General features: G+C 36.5%; 1 protein-coding gene and 1 long non-coding RNA gene across 8 annotated transcripts; one reads left to right on the forward strand and one right to left on the reverse strand.

The window, feature by feature from the left end:
- Nucleotides 1-830: 830 nt before the first annotated feature.
- On the reverse strand, nt 831-8947 carry LOC132267164 (uncharacterized). 7 transcript variants are annotated; one of them, XR_009468903.1, is made up of 4 exons: nt 7454-8728; nt 5038-5354; nt 1949-2023; nt 831-1682 (listed from the first exon to the last, which is right to left on the reverse strand). It is a non-coding gene; the product is annotated as an uncharacterized LOC132267164 (long non-coding RNA). The 7 variants fall into 7 exon arrangements; XR_009468902.1 differs by lacking the exon at nt 5038-5354 and having other exon boundaries at nt 831-1356; nt 1475-1682; nt 7449-8728; XR_009468900.1 differs by having other exon boundaries at nt 7449-8728.
- A 9907-nt stretch (nt 8948-18854) lies between these two features.
- LOC132316700 (uncharacterized) lies at nt 18855-19205 on the forward strand. Its single transcript, XM_059815173.1, has one exon. It carries the CDS (start codon nt 18855-18857, stop codon nt 19203-19205), a length of 351 nt encoding a protein of 116 aa, XP_059671156.1.
- The last annotated feature ends 1549 nt before the right edge of the window (nt 19206-20754 follow it).

The following is a 20754-nucleotide window of genomic DNA, read 5'->3' on the forward strand; positions in this document are numbered from 1 at the left end:
TGAGGAGCTAGACTTCTGAAAATTAGAAAATAGAGATTCATCACCTGTGAGATGGGTAGACGCCCCAGAGTCAATAACCCAAGGGGAGGCTGAAGTTTGTAAATCGGACAAGCATGCAATATTACCTAATTTCGCAAAATTAACCACATCAATAGAGTTGGGATGTGTCCGGTTGACCAAGGCACTGAACTCAGCTCGTGATGGTGTCACACTGTCACTAGTAGATGCAGGTGATAGCAATACAGAAGTCTGAGAAGGCGGTTGGTTGTAGTCAAGAAAGGGATGAGACCCAGCAATATTAGAGGAAGACAATACTTGATTTTCCCATGCTGGTTTCCCATGAAGAGCCCAACAGTGCTCAACAGAATGGTTAGTACCTCGACAGTGACTGCAGTAGCGAGTATCAGTACGTCCACGACCACGGTGACTACGGCCTCTATCACGGCCACCATCGCCACGAAGACCACTTGAATTTCCTCCATACCCTCTGTTGCTACTAGGAGTATCATTGACTCTAGAAAACTGTGGAGAGATAGAAGGAATCATCATAGTTGGATTTTCTTTCACAGTGGACATCCCATGTGATTGTTCTGAAACCCGAAGTAATTTAACATAAATGTTACCCAAAGATGGGAGTCCTCCATCACCAGCAAGGATTTGATCCCGAATATTTTGAAGGCTAGGATCTAAACCAGCAAGAAAATGGAAACATAAAATTCCTCACGTTGTCGCTTGAGAGCGGCAAGATCAGTAGTTAAGGGATGGTACTGATTCAAATCATTTAACAAGCTTTTGAAAGCATTGTAATACTCACCGATACCTTAGCCAGATTGACTAGAACAAAACATCTTCTCATACAGTGAATATATGCGAGAAACATTGGTGTCCATAGAGTAGGTTTCTTTAACTGCATCCCCATATATTCCCTTTGCAGTGTTTGTAAACATAAAAGTGAATGTAATGCAAGGATCCATACTGTTCCACAACCAGGACATAACCAAGTAGTTATCAGTTTCCCAGTCCTCATACGCTATTGATGTATTTATTGGAGAGTCATCTGTAATAAACTTCAGCTTTCGTCGAGCGCCTAAAGAGATTTTCACTGCTTAGGCTCATAGTAAGTAATTGGAATTACTTAATTTCACAGTTGCAATTTGCAACCCGACATGATCAACATGTGTTGCAGGAGATTTAATTCCAGTCGACTGAGAAGCAACAGTTGAAGTTTCCGACATGGATTTAATGCCACAAAAATAGAAGCAACTGCTAAAACAAAGCAAATGTCTATGTAAACTGAAAAAAACTTATTTGTCCCAATTTAAAGTCACACTGATGCCAAATCTGTCCCGAAAAGAACTGAAGAGAAACAAAAAAAAAAAAAACTGTTACACCAGAGAAGGCTAGAACATAATCGAATCGGGAACAGAAGAAGAACCGAACACTACAGGAAGAAAGAAAGCAGAACAGAACAGACCCAAATAAGGAGAAACGAGGTCGAACCAGACCCGGATCAGAAAAGGATTCGGGTAGAACCTCCAACCGGATCTCAAATCGGGTCGAATCTGTAATCGGGTCTCTGCAAAACTGGGTTAGGGGACAACCAGTCTGGACTAACCCAACTTCAATGGCCAAACACCCCAAATCCCGTAGCTAATCACCCCTCTTCTTCTTTGTGATACCCCCTAATATCAGAACACGGGTTGATCAAGTCCGCGCACAAAATTAGGAAATATCAAATGAATTAAAGTATTTAAACAAGCACGGATTACAAAAATGAAATAAAGAATAAAATAAAACGCTGAAAAAAACTAATTAATAGTAAATCCATTAATAACTCCCAAATGGTTACAACTCGGGAATCCTATAACTCAAAAACCCCTTAACCAAAATCCATTATCCAGAAATTCATTATTGAATACTAACATCAAATGAAATAATAATATCATACTTTTAAATAAACCGAAAGAATGGATAAGTCCTCCAACTGCGGATACTCAACCTTGAGACTTGAACTTCTAATAACCTGAAAAATAAATCGTGGGTTAAACTCTACGAACAAGCTCTCTCTACCAAGCCTCTGAAAATCAATAAATAGATCATCTCTACCAAAACCATTCCTAAAAAAACTTTTAACTTTAATATACGATACTACAAATATATATAAACACTTATATATATAATATAAGAAACCTATATGTTAATAAGTTTATTGAATTGTCAAAACCATTCACCAAAGATTAATTATTAATCATACCTAGACCAAATCCTCATTTATAATGTTCATAAAAAGTAAACTCCACTCACCTTAATTCTATCCTAAACAGTAATCTAATCATTAAAGTAATAAATTGTAATTTAAGGAACAATCCAATAAATCCAAAACCCAATAATACTGTTGATTGTTTAAATTACATACCATAATTTAGGTTTTGAAAAGTCATTCATGTCTCCACCAGTACTATTTTATTAATATATATAAAATAATACATTAACTGGTACATATTAGATTATTCTAATCATAATCTTATACATACAATAACCTTAGATGCAATTTTAATCATCTAAACAAATACCAATATAATTATGCACTGGCAAATCAACCATGCCATTATAAATATATTTATTTATATATTAACAATTCAACCATGCTTCCTTAAGTATATTTCCTTATACAATTAATTAGCAACTTAACCATGCTTCCCATAAATGAAATTTATTCCTAAATTTCATCATTTGGCAACTCATCCATGCCTACAATTCAACCATGTACCAACCTTTAAAACCAATTTAACCTTCAAGCAAATCACACATAGGCATTCAATGCATATTAAAAGCATATAATTAATTTAACAACCAGCCTATCCCGATATAACCATTAAATAAGAATAATTAATATTAATTATCCTAAATGTTATACATATACACACATATTATCTAATATTTATACGTATATAATACCTTCCATAATATATATATACATACATACCTATATGTATATATAACACTACTTCCTACCATACTAATCAGAAATTAAATAACCATATATAATTAAATATATATATATATACATATACTTCCTTTTGTAACAAATCATTAATTTGTTATACTTACACAAATTAAAGGCTACTAAATATTTTAGTGACACCGTATGGTTCTTAGAACACCACGAACTCCTCTTCTAAAGGTTGATTTCAACACTAACAAACTTAAAATCAATTCAGAGACCTTACTGGACCCCACAGGAACTTTCCGGGCCCCCACACGCCTCCATACACGCCACCACGCGCCCCCACACGCGCCTAAACACACTGCACGTGCTTCCACGCGCCACCACAAGCTGGCAGGTATCTTCACGCGCCCCCATGCGCGGTACACGAGCCACCACGCGCTTGTTCTTCATTCTGGATGATGTGGCTGCTTCTGGTTGGTTAGAACTCCGGACTTGGGTAAGCTGCGTCACAATGGATTAATTTTATGTTGACTGGACCAAGTCAACGGTCTAGATCCACACACACACACTGAACTCCATGCGCCGCGATGCACCGGATCTATTCTTTGTTGACCAGATCCATCCAAGGGCCTAGACCAGTGTGTGTACCTTCTACCCATGCACACACCCACACTGGAACATCCAAAAGTCATCGGGACCATCCTAAGGTCCTGATTTGACGCGCACCGAAGTGTTGCGCTCCGAGACTCACAAAATCACAGCCCCCTGTTGTTGCGGCACTACCCTCCAGTGTGTTTGATTTCACAAAATTTAATTGTTTTTTTTTTTTTTTTCCAAAATAATTCTTATAATCTCCTAAACAAAAATTGATAATTACAAAATAAATTCAGGAAAATCCAGAAAAACAAATCCCAAAAGCTTAATATATCAATGTTGGGCATAAATGAACATATAAAATCATATTAAGATCTATTTAATCTAACTAATCATAGTACGCAAAGTTAAAGCAACCTATTAAAATTTCAGACAAAATAAAATTTAATTAACCTAACCTCACAAACAAGATTTAAATTTTCAGAACAATTTATACATATATTCACATGTTTAAATCTAAAATTTTGTAAAAACTAAACATGCTCTTCTAATCCGATTAATAATTTATTTTAAATTAACAAAATAAAAATATAATTTTGATACTCAAGGTGATAGGTTTATGAATTTTAAGAGGAAAAGTAGAGAAGAACTTGCCTTTCTTTTTCAAATTCGGTCTCCTCTTTCTTTGATCCGGTCTCCTCTTCGTTATCCCTTCTTCTTCTCTCTCTAACTCTCTTATTTTTCTAACGTGAGAAAAACTTCAAACCCTAAAGTCTTATGTGTCTATTTATACACATTAAAAATCTAAATCATTTTCCCATTAGGATTACCATATAAAAGAAATAATACTTATCTTTTAAATAATATAAATACACACGTATATTTTAATATAAATATGTATATTACCTTCCATATATAATCATTAGTTAAATAAATTATATATTCCTATATATCAATATATATATATTGACATATCTACCCCTCCACATGATTATTAATTTATATATATATATATATATATATATATATATATATATATATATATATAATTATGCAAAGATAATTATTAAATTTATTCATAACCATGGGTCTTTACTAATTAACCCAATAAGGCTTCCTTCAAACCTAATATCACATCCGTTGGTTCAACTTCCCTTAAACCCAATCCAAATAATTTAAGTACATAAAATAGTTAAATTAAATCTAATAGTTACCAACAATTAACAACAAAGTTATACAAGCATAAAATCATGTAAATCAAATAAACAATTTACTCATTAGCATTCCACAAATCAAACACCATAATAATTTAACAAATAAAATTAGAAAATAGAATTTAATTAAAACATACAATTTATCTACGCACCGAATTAAATAAAACAAATCACAATTTATATACGCACTTACTTAAGTAAAATAAATCATTAAAAAAAATAAAGTAAACATAATTAATTTTAATTAATAAATCCTTTAAAAAAATATCGGAGAATTACATTTTTCACCTTCAGTCCCAAACTACAGCTCAATGACAGCAAGACTACAGTGACCTCTTGGTGATACCAAAGGACCAGCTCATGAACATAGTAAGCCCCAAACGAAGAAGCCGACCATAAAAGCAATCGTAAATGGCGACTACACAACCAATCGACACTGGTAATAGCAACGCAGACGGCCATCGATGAAGAAACCGGCAACAATCGGCAACTGTGGGACTGGTTCGAAGCAAGAGATCAGTGATCACCTAACAGCGAGGACAACCTCACGAATCGGATCTCTCTCGAAGCTAGTACACACCCTAGCCAACAATTACCTAACTCGTCGAGACAACGACAATGATCATCACTCTAATACCATGTGCAATAGATACAACTCAAGAGAGAGAGCAAATTAATATGAGAGAGCAGATTGATATGAGAGGCACAGCCCTCTAGTTCTCATTTCTTTAACCCTAAACATAAAAGGGTATATATAAAATACAAGAAAGGCCTATTTGCATAATGGCCACAAAACTATATATAATTACAATCTGACCCCTATATAAATATAGATTTACATATAAATGTTCTAACAGTACTCACACACACTTGTCTCTTCTGAGACTTGAACCCTTGACCTCCCTTTGAAAGGTAAGAGACTGATACCGCTAGACCACTGGCCCGTTGGTTTTCAGAACAACTACTTCAAAATGCTGAAGGGTCAACAATATTTGTATGCTTATATATGCAACTACACAGATCTATAAAATGCTTTCAATACATGAATTAATACATAGAAGTATATCCATGTGTATTTCTTATGTGGCTATACTTGTGACTTAAAAAACTAATACTAGGAAATGATTCAAAATCTATTGAGGTTAAAGTTGTGATTCAACAAATTGACCAGAAAACTCTTATAGAAAGAAAAAGTTCTAAGTCCTTAAATCAACAATTTATTTCAGATTGTGTGATAATTTAAGATCGACAGAAACACCAAAATTCGATCTCAAAGTTTTAAGAGCATATCTTTGAGAAAAAGATTAGCATCAATCCACCAATTGAAAATTTGTTGGTAGGTTTGGCACACAGGTCATATGAATTGAGTCACTCTAATCCAACATTACTTTGCCTACACAAATCAGTGTTTCTGGCACGGATTTCACTAACCTCCATGCAAATTGGAACATAGTCCTTGTGGGATTTTAGTACAATAGCCTTGTTGCTTGCCTCAATACAAAAGGCAACCCAGTTTAAAGTCAATGAGCGCACTAGTGGGATTCTATTTTTCACAGCTACCTTAACATATGCAATAAAAAAATAAAAAAAATTAGCATAATAAGTATGAGGTTCACAACAATCACAAAACAAGTCTATGTACAAAATCTAGAGAAATTTTTTCCCGTTTATATACAATCTCCAGATATTTAATCAAAATATATACTATCATTTATATATATATTATCTATAAAAAAAAATATGATCATTTACATCAAACCCAACCATTATACCTTATGGAACTAGTCCCAAATATGCCGGTGCAATCCCGATATATGACAGCCATATAAGTATCAAATATTCAACCCAATGGATCCCAAAAAAAAAATCAGAAATGGTTAAATTTGATAGCAAATAAGGGCTTCCAAAATATGAGAGATATAGGAACTCCCCTTTTTACAGCATCCCATTGAATTTCAATATTCATTGAGTAAACTTTAAAGAACAGTAAAATCATAGTTTGTACTCCCTTTTTGCACAAATTCAATAGAAGTTTTATAAAATCTAACATATTAGAATGTACATGACGTGTCTACCATATGCTTTGGACACATTAACAAGGATACCACGCATCCTACTTGATGAACCAAGAGGGGGAGGGGGTGAATTGGTTCTTCCACTTTTTAACACTTGACCACTTGTCTCAAGAAGTATAGCACCAGTCACAAAGACGCCAAGATTTTACAAGGAAAATCTTCCTCAATAGGTATAAAAAACCTTGGTTCTTGGTCTCACCCAATGTAAATCGACTAGTTGTGTTGCATGATAATACACAAGCGGTCTCACACTCTGCACACACCCTTGTACAAGTTGAAACCCTAGCTTCCTCACTCTCCACGCACCCTGCACCCTAGCTCACCACAAGTTCACTCGGAACTCGCCCTGTCTACAACACCCCAGTGCTTGGACTCTCTCACCAATCTCACTACAAGTTCACTTTGAACTTGCCCAGTCCACAACACCCCAGTGCTTGGACTCTCTCACCAATATCACTACAAATGCACTCTAGCACTCCCCCTATTCACAGCATCCCAATGCTTGAACCAAGTGCTCACAAATACAACTCATAGTGGATATAAGAAGTAATGTTCTCTCAAGTACATAAGATAAGAGTTATAATACGAAATAACTTGAGAGAGAGGTTCACAGACCTTACTTCAAACTTGAAGGTCGAGAAAGATGATCTGAATGTGGTTCACCCTCTTTCCAAGCTTGAAGTCGATCACCATGGCTCCATTAGGTTGCACCCCGTTTGCTCTATGATTTGAATGGTATAGCAAATGAGACCCAAGCCCACATTGATGTAGCCCTTGTGATTAGTTATTCTTCTTCGAGTGTTCTTCTCTAGCTCACTGGAAGCTCTTTGATTGAGTCACTCTTCAGTGATGCTTAGTGTAAACCCATGACTCCAATGTGGCTCACTGTTAAGATATTGATAATGTTCAGTGGTTTGTATGGCTTGATATCCAAAGAGAGCTCACAGTCAATTGAATATATGTAAAAGTGAAGCTCACTGATACTCCTTTAGAAGCTCTCTTGGTTGAACAATAGATGAACAATGTAAGTGCCCCAATTGAATCACCATGGACTGAGATATATTCAACAGCTCAGTTCTTCAATGATATGCAGACGGTCAAAGGCTGGACCTTCATTTCGGCTCAATAATCAACCCAACATTGGAACCCTAGCATACACCTGAAATTTGGACCAACTGAATTTTGACTGAACAGAGCTAAACAACAACACACCGGTTTAGGGTCTTCAAATGGAGCTTCTCAATTGGGTCTATCACTGGTCGAAATAAAGATGACGATTCTGGTTCTATCACTGGTGGAAAACATGGATGAAGCTTCTGGGTCTATCACCGGTAAAAGTGTGCTGGTCGTGAGCTCACGATTTTGTCACCGGGGAAAGTATGCAGGTCCTGAACTCGTAATTCTATCACCGGTGGAAGAAATGGATGAAGCTTCTGGGTCTATCACAGGTGAAAGTATGCTGGTCGTGAGCTCTCAGTTGTCGTCGGTGAAGGTATGCAGGTCCTGAACTCAGTCTTGTAGCTTGAAGATTCGCAGGACTGAACTTAAGCACACCGGAAATGGGTCAGTTTCTCCGTTCTGTTTAGGCGCTGAAACTGTTCTGTCTGTCTTCACCGGAAAAGCTCCGGCAAGTCTTCAATGGCTGCTTCTGCTCACTGATCTTCAAAGGTGAGCTCTCGACTTCCCACTTTCAATTGAGCTCTCGCTGGCGTCCATGGAGTTTGACAATGTTGAAGCTTTTGGGCTTTGACTATGGTGAAGCTTGCTCTCGCCCTTTTCTTCTCTTTCAAGCTTGATCCATTTTTACATTCAGTGCATGAAAAACCCAGTTCTCTCTCTAATATTTCTTCTCTTCAGCTCTCTCTGTCTCTTTCCACTGAAGCACCACTCTCCTTTATTGGATGCTGATTTATAGATATCAAAATGTGTGTGGACCAAAGAAGCCGGCTAAAGGATAAGATTTCAAATAGTTATAGCCATTAGATCACAAGGACAGTTGACCAAATAGCTAGCAGCCGTTAGATCACTAACTTGCCGTTGTAGAATAGATGGATGGACATATGTATCCGTTGCAGCACTTGAATTTCCAAATAGCCCATGTGTTCAAAATTGAAATTGCTCCAAAGACCTGTTCTTTGCTGAGACATCAAATCTTTATTAGAAATGCGTAGCTTCCAGAATGAGAATAGTAAGTGGGACATATGGCTCTCCTTGCATTACACCTGCACACGATGCATAGACTAAAAAACCCTTCATAAAGTGGCTAGTGGAATACTTCATAGATAAATCACATATCATATGATGCACTTCTGTATATATTCAAAATGGTATCCAACATATATGATGTGCTCTATTTAAACACACATGACATTGATTTGACATTAAATGAGCAAATCTTAGGACAAAGACCAACACTACTCAGGCAGGTCAAACAATAAGAATAGACCGAGCACTTGATACATATATCAAGTACATATAACAGAACCCATAGGTCTCAGTTGTTCCTGAAAAATTATTTGTGGTTTCTTTTGTTTGGGCATTACACAACAATCCCGAGGGAACAATAGCCTGTTAGTGAAACAAAGAGGTTTTGGACTTATTCAAATAAATAAATGGGAAAAAAAGCGTGAAGGAAAATGAAAAATTAATGAGTTATAATGAGCTGTCAAAAGCACTAACTAGACATAAATTTCAATTCCTCTTATTGAGTTTAATCAAACAATTGCTAGATATTATCTAAAAACAATGAAATTACATTCTTATACATTCATTTGTATTAATTTCAATCAGGACAGACAAGATAGGCAAAGTAACCCCATATATCCTGCCAACAGGAGAATGACAAGTGACAGAGAGGTTCATAGACAGGATCGACTAATAAGACAAGGGACCACAAAAACCTCCAAAAATACTTGAATCGCGTTAGTTAGTCATAAATTTTTAATATTTATTATTTCCTTTGGGGTAGAAAAAAGTAACCCCACCTCAAATCCTTCAATAGCCTTCTTCCGAAGTCCTTTCCCTCGGTCTCCTAGATGATCAAGATAAGGTTGGCTTCAAACCTCCAGAAGTCCACAAGAATGCCTCCCAAAAGTAGAACCTTGGCTGATCTTATGGTCTCCGAAAATGAATTTAGTTGTGAAAAAGAAGACATGAGTAATTCAGTATGCCCTATATCCAAATCCTGTGCCACATGCAAGGAGGGAATAAAGGCTGTTGACCGCTTCTTTACTCATTCTTAATTTTCTTATCCACAGGTTATTGTTTTTCCTGTTCTTATTAGTTGAATGACAGTTTAAGAACAACTTTCATTATGAAACTATTTCCATTGTCAGGTTGTTAAAAAGGAATGCATGTGTCTAGTTTGAAATAAATTTCTCTATGATTAGCCAACAGTTAATCGGGGGATGGGATAAAATTAATTAATCATAGCTTGCATTGGACAAAAATAAAAAATGTTTCAGCAGAATCCCCGTCACTTGTTACTAATACAGGTAAAAATCTAGCCTAGGAGTATTTTCCAATAAACCCCATGTTCATCAATGGACGCCCCATATAGCTGGTAAGGCTACATTTAGCTTCAATAAGTACTCTCTTGGTGTAACAGTTCATTTGTGCTTCAGGAGTTACAGAGAGGACAGCTTAAAAAGAGGATATGCTGCCATACCTATTATATTTTTAGTGTTGACGTGCATAAAAGAAACAAACATAATTGGGAGTAAATATATTCAAACACAATAGGTCAGAAAAGCGACCATATAAAAGAAAATTTGAAACATATGAAAGAAATATCTTAACAACCATGATGGAAGTTCACCTTATTTTGCAAGATGGACCAGCCCTCCCAGTGACATTGACAAGCTCTTCCTAACTCTTTTTTCTTAAAACATCAAAAACTGAAACCATAAAATAATTCCAAAAATCTAAAAATAGAAGTGACACCAAACAAAGAATCAAATAATTAACATACCATTGTGTCACGCATTTTTTCAAACAATAATGATTTCACTGGGTTTGACACGAGTTTGTGCTGGAAACGAACTCAAAACTCTCCACTGTCAGGAGGATGTTTTGTCTCTGACAGAAGTCTTCAATGCCAACTTGAAGGACGTGAAGGACGAAGTTGCCCTGGCTGGTGTCTTCCCCAATCCAATGACAAAGCTGAAGTGTAAGGTCTTTAGATGAATTACAGACATTTTGGTCTTGGTGATCGAAAAGTTGAGGAAGCATCTATATTATTCTTTTAGGGGCACAATCTTTGCCCCAAATTCACTAATTACAAGCAACAAAAAATAAAAAAATCAATTGCGGGAACAACAGCTTTGGCAACTTTGTTGTAAATAGCTCTCTCTCCCCGTAGCATCCTGTCATTAGAAATAATCCTCATAAGCATACAAAGAAAACAATCCAATCAAGCACTTGTAACAACTGAGACACCAAAACCAAATATATTCAAATACTGAAATGTCATAGAAACTTTTAAATGAAAAATTAAAGACCAGTGTAACAAAGCAGGTATAAGCAATGTCTTCTAGACTTCAATCAACTTTCTATAATCTTAAACCAATTTTCAATGGCTACTAATGCAGGTATAAATTTACAGAATGGATCCATACAAACCATATATAAAGGTTCAGGAACTCAACTAAGAGGTACAGACCACCAAGTAAAGATACTTAAAGCTTTTATAAATAAGGATCATTACCTAGAGGGAATAAAGGTTGTTGACCACTTCTTTATTCATTGTTAATTTTCTTATCTACAGGTAATTGTTTTTCCTGTTCGTATTAGTTGAATGGCAGTCCAAGAATAACTTTCATTATGAAACTATTTCCAAGGTCAGGTTGCTCAAAAGGAATGCTTGTGTCTAATTTGAAATAAATTTCTCTATGATTAATCAACAGTTAATAGGGGGATGGGATCAAATTAATTAATTACAGCTTGCATTAGGAAAAAATAAAATTTGTTTCAGCAGAATCACTCTGTCACTTGTTACTAATACAGGCAAAAATCTAGCCTAGCAGTACTTTCCAATAAACTCCATGTTCATCAATGGACCCCCCATATAGCTGGTAAGGCTACACTTAGCTTCAATAAGTACTCTCTTGGTGTAACAGTTCATTTGTGCATCATGAGTAAAAGAGAGGACAGCTTAAAGAGAGGATATGCTACCACAGCCGTTATATGTTTAGTGTTGACGTGCATAAAAGAAGAAAAGGCTTTAAGTTAGACTACCACTCACAATTTGAGTGACTTATGTGAATTACTGGATTAAGTATATCATTCAGGGCTCTGGAGGAACTCTCACTCCCCATGAAAAAATATATATATCAATAAGTAAGTACTTCAGTCTATCTAATTTCAAGATCAACCAGATAGATAATTCAGATTACCAAGCTAAGATAACACATTTGAGAATTACACCAAAGACATCTATCCTAAGTAGCACGTTTTTATTGTAACTTATTCTACTATGATTTGCTTTACACCTTTCTGTTGGTTTAAAGAACCTGTGGTTTCCTAATTAACACAAAGAACAAGAAGAATGAATTAAAACCTAAATGTAACGACCCAAACCCGAGGGCCCGAATCGCTAACCGGGTCCTTACCCTAACCCGAGGTTGTCTAAAGGCACTATGGTCAATTCCAACGTCGATACATGATAAACGTGCCATCCCAAGGCTTACACAAAAAAAAAATGAGATCACAAATACAAAAGATGTTAAAAAAGTCTACTAACACATTCAAACTTGTGGAGGGGCGTCGTCTGCCACTTCCTTCCCGTGACCTGAAAAATATAATAATATGATGGGGAGAGCCAACTGCTCAATAAGAAGTGTCTAAGACACCTTTTAATGACCCCGTGAATCCACACAAAGAAGAGAGTACAAGTGAACGGGATCATGTCTCGGAAAACAAGCAAAGCAACAATACAACAAGAAGAATGTATATAAGTCATCCGACCACCAAGTATACAACATATGCCGATGCAGTGCAATGTATTGCAATGTCACTCCCTGTTTCTTAAACAATACCGTTTCATCTTTCCAAACCGTTAGTGCAATCCAACCCATAGCGACTCCATGGCGTCACGAGAGGAGGATTGACTAACTATCCCTGACCACATGGCAACTCCAAGGCGTCGTTAAAGGGCCTAGGTAGCTCAACCACGCTAGGGTCTCTCCCTAGTCCCCTCTAGACCACACTAACGCCACGGACCACTAGGCGACTCCTAGGCGTTCGAGTTTTCGCAAACATTTTCCGAAAACTTTTTCCTCAAGATAAATTTTCATTTTTCTTTTCAAAACCACTTTTTCCCTTTATCATTCCCAATGAATGCATGAATGTCTCATGCTTCCAAACGCCAACACAACAATAAAATTTCATACATTCCACAAACATCATATTCACATATTTGACAATTATTAAGCATTTATTTCCACAACTACATTATCAAATTTTCATGGCAATTGGAACCCATAAAGCATATAATATATACATATATATGTATACATATGTATATACATGTATATATATATATATACATATATATGTATATCAATTCTAAGCATGCTTCTTCACCACAATGTAAATAGTCATGTTCAAGAACTCAATTAACACATAGAACGCATTTATCATCTTGAACACATACAACCACAACAACCAAAGACAAAATAACTAAAATTAAACATGCTTAGAATCAAATTAGAGGGGGAAAATTCACAATAAGTCAAAGATGTCATGAATTAGAGCACCCTTACCTCACTTAGAAGAAAAAGCCCCAAATTCACCCAATTTGCGAAATTCCAAAGGGTGGCCAAATGGCACTTTGCTCCGATCAAAATGAAGGTCTCGATGCGCTCATCAACTTTGCCTTAAGTGGCAAAATCAAATTCCCAAGGAAAATTTCTATATCTAAACTTAAAGATGGCAGGAAAAAGAAAAAGAAATAAGAGGGAGTAGGAGAATGGCGAGAGAGAGAATTATGTGGCTGTATAATGGCCTTAAGGCCATTATAATTGGTGCTTACCAGTGGGTCCCACAAGAAAAAAGAAAAAAAAAAATCTTTCTTTAATAATATTATATATATATATAATAATCACTTTACCACACCACAATTACTTAAACAATCAGGTAAATATGTACAAAACAATGATGTGTGAATGCAATGGACCGAAACACGACCCCGTGCTCAGTAGCGGGTCCCACCTCGGACCTCCTGGTCCGAATAACAAAAAAATGCCGAAATGGCAATCAATGCACTTCCAAGAGTTCTCAAGGGAATGCCCCAACCAACTTTGGAACACATCCGCACACTCCAAGGTGTCCGGCACGCAAAACGAGACGAAACAATAATAATCCAGAAAATGGAAAAAGAGAAAAATCAAGATCATTACACTAAATCATTGAGGAAAGTAGGGAAAAGGGATTCAATTCTTCAGGATTCCCCATAAAAGACTTGTTCTAAACTTCTATGCTACATGAGTGAGGGTAATGCAATCAGCTATGAAAGAGTCAAAGAGAATAATTAAATCTGAAAAAGGGAAAACAGACTAAAGCTAAAATAAAAGCTTAAACATCCATAACTCAATCCCAAAAGAAATGGAGAGGTAAAAGCTGTTGTAGCAGGCTGATTATAATAAAAATATGTCAACAATTTGGAACAATCATTTTATAAGACACAAGGGATGTCAACAATTTGGAACAACCCTTTTATAAGACACAAGGGATGCCCTAGTAAGGAATTAATCCTAGCCCTTCATATAAATATAATCTAACAGCTAGAATTCTATCCAGCAAAATAAAGATGCTAAAATGAAAAAACAGTCCTTAAGTGGTCACATGACTCACTTAAAAAAGCACATGATTTATAAAATAAAAACCAAAATGACAATAATATCCTAAACATGAAAAAAAGACAGACTTAAGACTTATAAACGACTCTAGACCAATAAACAATCACATAATCATCTGATCACATCATCAGCTGCCCCTATTAATGGAAACTCAGCCTAGTTTTTTTAGGATCTTAAACTGTTTGAAGAAAGTCCACTTCCATTTGCGCTGCATCAGAGGGCAACACAGCAACGAAAACAAAATCATACTCACAACACATTCAACCTCTCTGATAAAAAATAAAAAAATAATAAGAAAAAAAAATACCATAGGGTTACCATCAGTGCCAGATTCCTCCGAAGGACCAGAGTCCACAACTTCAGACGGGAGCTCCTTGTTCAGGTTCCTTATCTTGCTCAAATCTGATAAAATAAAAACAAATATATAAGTACAAACCTATGAAGAAAATAAGCACTGAATAAGAACAAACACCACAAATATGCACCCAACAAAATTGAGCACCCCATTACTCAAAGGAGCAACAATACTTGATGAGAAAAAAATTGGAAATATGGAGCAACAATACTCCCTTTTATTTATTTTCTTTATTTTATGGTTGTGATTCACGACTGTTAAAACTAAACAATGGCCATTCACCACCCCCCCGCGCACGGAAATCCCCCTACAACACATATAAATAAATAAATAAGAATAAAAGAAAAGAAAACAAACCACCTATTTAGAGATGTTTTACATCTACGAATTCAACAAAGTATTCTTATCATGACCCAAAACCATAGGCAGTGAATAAATTGAGGTTTAAACACAAACCAGCCTACTTTCCATCACCCCCTTTCAACATACCACCCACAGTAGAATGTAGTACCAGTGACCAAAATCCTTTACAACAAATCTGGCCTCAATTACATCCAGATCGTCAAGTCACCTCTATACAAGTATTTCAGAAAATACCTTACATACAAAACCAGTTCAGTCTCTATATAGAGATAGTCAGCAACTCCAAAATCTCCAATTGATCTTTGGGTACCTGAAAAATGATAGGGTGAGCTAACAACCCCGTAGGAAAAACCATGACGGGAGCTTCAAAGAGGTTTAAAGGCACGTGAAAGTGAGTTTACAGAAAATATGTAATCATTTGTATTACAAAACATATATATACAAGACAATGATGTTTCTCAGCAAAATGGAACAAGAAATTCAAGAAAAGATGAACAACATCAGGATTTGAACATCAATTTGAGCAAAACACATGTAGCATAAAACAGATAATTTCATGGCCAAACCTAGGAATTTAGGAGGTAAAACCACTCCAAGCAACTCAAGGTATAGAGAACCCTACCCAAGAGTGATGAAGATACTATGAAGAAGGAATCCTACAACCTTCTTCCTGTTTCCCTTTCTTCCTTGATCTCTCTCTTGTTTTTCTCTTTCTTTTCCTTTGGTTTGTGCTGTAGCAAAAGAAAGGCAGCAACATGTGTAAGGTTGTGCAGAGACATGTCTCTTGGGTTGTGATATAGGACCAGGTGTTAGGAAGACTCATATGGCTTTGACACATGACTGCCACCAAGTCAGGTTTTGGTTTAATTGTAACCCCTCCCCTACCAACTAAAAAATCACACAAATGCCTTCAAATAAAATTCCATAACTTCAATAAGTCATACTTTATACCCAATGCCAGTCATAATTAAAGGTCACTAACCACAATTAAGAGACACTAAGCATGTTTAAGAGCAACTAAGCACGATTAAGAATCACTAAACAAGATTAGAAGGCCTAATTAAATCTTAGGCTATCACAATTCTGTTGCACAACTCTCATCTTTCAATGAATAGAAAGATCTCTGAAATTCTTTTCCTTTTTTTTTTTTTGGTAAGTGAAACAAAATTATATTGAAAATTACTAAAGCAAAATCTTGTCAAGCATGCCATGTTACGCAAATGCTATCCCAGGGATTGGAAATATATATGCATGTCATCATGTTCAAGGAACTGGGGGGGTTAAATATGGAATCGATACTAACAATGAAACAAGGACAAATAGAGTTGTAAACGTGACACATAGAAACATGTATTTAGAATAAAGAACATTATGAATCAAAAGTCAAATAAAGCCCACTCCAAGTGAGGTATTTAGACAATTTAAAGAAAACATAAGAGAAAAACAACATAAAGAGAAAAAAAAAATGGCCTAAAACAAATGGAGATTAGCAGAGCAAACAAGGAAAAAGAAACAAACATAATTGGGTGTAAATATATTCAAACACAATAGGTCAGAAAAGCGACCATACAAAATATAAAAGAAAATTATAAACTGTCGGAGAGTATCATAGGAGTGATTTTAGCCTATGATATAATATTGATGGGAGTGATTTATGGGATTGAATTTAGGAATCCTCCATCAATGTATTTTCGGTATTTATCACTTGTATTCTTTCACGAATAAATAAAGGGGCTGATTGTAAACAATATTAAGAGAGAATATAATAAAGGTGATGTAGCCCTTTGGGCTTTGTGTGTCTATCCTTACGTTCTTGATTTTTAATTTCTCTCTTCAATTTTTATTTCTTTCAACATGGTATCAGACCATTGACAACCTCTGCCTCAAACTCTTTTTTCTTAAAACATCAAAAACCGAAACCATAAAATAATTCACAAAATCTCAAAAAAGAAGTAACACCAAACAAAGAATCAAATAATCAACATACTATTGTCTCACACATTTTTTCAAACAATAATGATTTCACTTGCTCTTTCCCAATCCATTGACAAAGCTCAAGTGTAAGTCTTTAAATGAAGCACGGACATTTTGGTCTTGGTGATAGAAAACTTGAGGAAGCATCTTTAGAATTCTTTTAGGGGGCACAATCTTTGCCCCAAAGTCACTAATTACAATAAAAAAAAAACATTGGATCCCTGAAAACAGCCAAAAATAAGAACTGGTATGAGAAAATTACATCACATAAAACTTATGGGCAAACCTTAACACTTGAAACATGACATCAATTGCGGGAACAGCTGCTTTGGCATCTTCGTTTTAAATAGCTCTCTCCATAGCATCCTGTCATTAGAATAATGCTCATAAGCATACAAGGAAAACAATCCAATGGTAAATGCAGACATAACAAATAATCTTATGTTATATGAGACACCAAAACCAAATACATTCAAATATAGAAATGTGCATAGAAACTTTTAAATGAAGAATAAAAGACCAGTGTAACAAAGCAGGTATAAGCAATGTCTTCTAGATTTCAATCAACTTCCTATAATCTTAAACCAATTTTCGATAGCTGCAAATGCAGGTATAAATTTATAGAATGGATCCATACAAACCCTATATATAAAGGGTTCGGAAGAGGAAGTTTTATCTGCTTTGGAGAGCTACAATGGAGATAAAGCCCCAGGTCCAGATGGTTTTTCTATGGGATTCCTTTTGGAGTACTGGGAGGTGGTCCGTGAAGAGGTGATGGGCTCTTTTCACGCATTCCATGATCAGGGCTCTTTTGAGAAGAGCTTGAATGCCACTTTTATTGCTCTTATTCCGAAAAAGGGAGGGGAGATGGATGTTAGGGATTTTCGCCCTATTAGTTTGGTGGGATGTTTTTACAAGTTGATTGCTAAAGTCTTGGCCTCTAGATTGAGGAAGGTTTTGGATGGCATTATTTTTGATGCTCAGAATGCCTTTGTGGGAGGTCGTCAAATTTTGGATTCAATTCTTATTGCTAGTGAATGTGTGGACTCCCGATTGAATTGTGGGGTTCTGGATGTTTTGTGTAAGCTGGATATTGAGAAGGCGTATGGCCATGTGAACTGGAGTTTCCTCCTTTACTTATTGGAGAGGACGGGGTTTGGTGGGAGTTGGACGAGATGGATTCTTTTTTGCATTTCTAATGCTCGGTTCTTTGTCCTTGTGAATGGAGCTCCGACGGGTTTTTTTCTCTTGTTCGAGGGGCTTGAGACAAGGGGATCCGCTTTCTCCTTTCTTGTTCCTTTTTGTGATGGAAGCTCTTAGCAGATTGCTAAAGAGGGTTGTGGAGTTGGGTTTTTTGAGAGGTTTTCATGTGGGCAGGGACGTTGCTAGCCAACTGGAGATTTCGCACTTGATGTTTGCGGATGATACTTTAGTGCTTTGTGATGCTGATGAGTCCCAATTGAGGTATTTGAGATGCGTTTTGATTGGTTCCAAGTTGTCTCTGGTCTTAAGGTGAATGTTAGTAAGAGTGTTCTTGTGCCTGTTGGGGATGTTCCTCAGATTGAGGTGTTCGCTCAGATTCTCGGTTGTCGCACTGGCTCTTTTCCCATTTCTTATTTAGGGTTGCCTTTGGGAGCCCCTTCGAGATGTGTGGGGAGCTGGGATCCGATTGTGGATCGATTCGAAAGGAGGTTGGCGGGTTGGAAAAAGCAGTACCTTTCCAAGGGGGGTCGTGTCACTCTGATTAAGAGCACCCTTTCTAGTCTCCCCACTTATTTTATCTCTTTCTTTCAGATCCCTTCTTTAGTGGCTGAGAGATTGTAGTGCAACTTCCTTTTTTTGGGGGGGAGGGGGGGTGGGGAGGAGAGGAGTTCAAGTATCATCTGGTTCGGTGAGAGCAAATGTGCCGTCCGATTCGGAATGGAGGCGTAGGGATTAGGAGGTTGTTGCCTTTCAATAAAGCTCTCCTTGAGAAATGGCTTTGGAGGTTTGGGATTGAGAGGCATTGGCTTTGGAGGAGAGTTGTCGCGAGCAAGTTTGGGGAGAGCTATGGTGGGTGGAGCTCTCTTGAGGTGCGAGGTCTTAGGGGGGGTGGGGGTTTGGTCTTTCATTCGGAGGGGGTGGGATGATTTCTGCAAGCATGTTCGTTTTCGGATCTAGGATGGTAGGAGGATCAGATTTTGGGAGGATCATTGGTGTAGGGAGTTTCGCCTTGCTCTCGCTTTCCCTTGACTCTACAGGATTGCTTCTCACAGACATGCCATGGTGGTTGACTGTTATCACCTTGATAACGGGAGACTGACTTGGGATGTTCAGTTTAGGAGGCACTGGTGTGTCGCAGTACCAACGCTCAAAAGTTGTGATAAAATGTGACCAAGTTTGAATTTATAGAATGCCACTAACACTACTAATTATTAATGTAGCCAGAGTAAGTAGGGTTCGTCCCAAGGGAAATGGACTGGTATTCTTGGAATCAATGATGGATTAGTAGGTCGAATGATCAAAAGATGGTTTGTTGGTTGAATTATACTACACTTTAAGCTAAATAAATGCAATGTAAAACAACTAAAACAAATGAGGTGTAGAGAATATGAGAGAGGAGTCTTGGGTCATAGAGTTCACCACTAAGCATTATCTTCCTAGACAATCAATATTTGATGGATTAGGGGGATTGTGTGTTGTAAATGAAAGTGTGTGCCATTAATTGAAGTATTAAGCATGGATGGCCAAGTAAGCATACATTGTCTAGTCAATCTAGTGAATAGCATAATATATCAAATTAAGACATTAATCCTTCCATAAGTCCACAATTAATGCACACTCATCAAATTAGAGAAATATACCACTTGCATTCATAAGCATGGAACATCAAACAACAAGAATGGATTGTCCACCTATCTAAGAAAGTAAGGCAATTACACTACAACTAAGCTAGTGACATGAAAATTAAACTAATTAAACTAAGGAGGTGGCACAATCCACCAAGAAATAAGCACGAACCATCAAACAAACCACAAGAGTATTCTATTTAAGCACCATGCCTTGACCATCACTACATTCATAATATCAACACACAGATATGCATCAATGTCACAAAATCTAGAGATAAACACATAAACATTCATTCTAGCATACATAGACATATGGATAGAATTAAATGATCAATTAGAAGTATTAAAACTACACAAATCATTGTAAAAACAAGATTTATATATACAAGATATCAAGACAAGAATTTCAACACAAATCCCCATTAATTACAAAATATCAAAGTCTAAGAGGTATGCTTAGGGCTATCTCTAGCCCCAAGAGAATGGTTTAGCCACTCATTGATGTTGTCATCCAACCCTCAAGGGCTATCTCCATGGTAGAA

This window comes from Cornus florida, unplaced genomic scaffold (genome assembly GCF_030987335.1).
Source record: "Cornus florida cultivar Cherokee Brave unplaced genomic scaffold, ASM3098733v1 CherokeeBrave_3.0.0_Hap2_Chr07, whole genome shotgun sequence".
NCBI lineage: Eukaryota > Viridiplantae > Streptophyta > Magnoliopsida > Cornales > Cornaceae > Cornus > Cornus florida.

Excerpts from the sequence above, each read along its gene's own strand:
- LOC132316700 (XM_059815173.1), top strand. The coding sequence starts at position 18,855 with ATGCGTTTTGATTGGTTCCAAGTTGTCTCTGGTCTTAAGGTGAATGTT.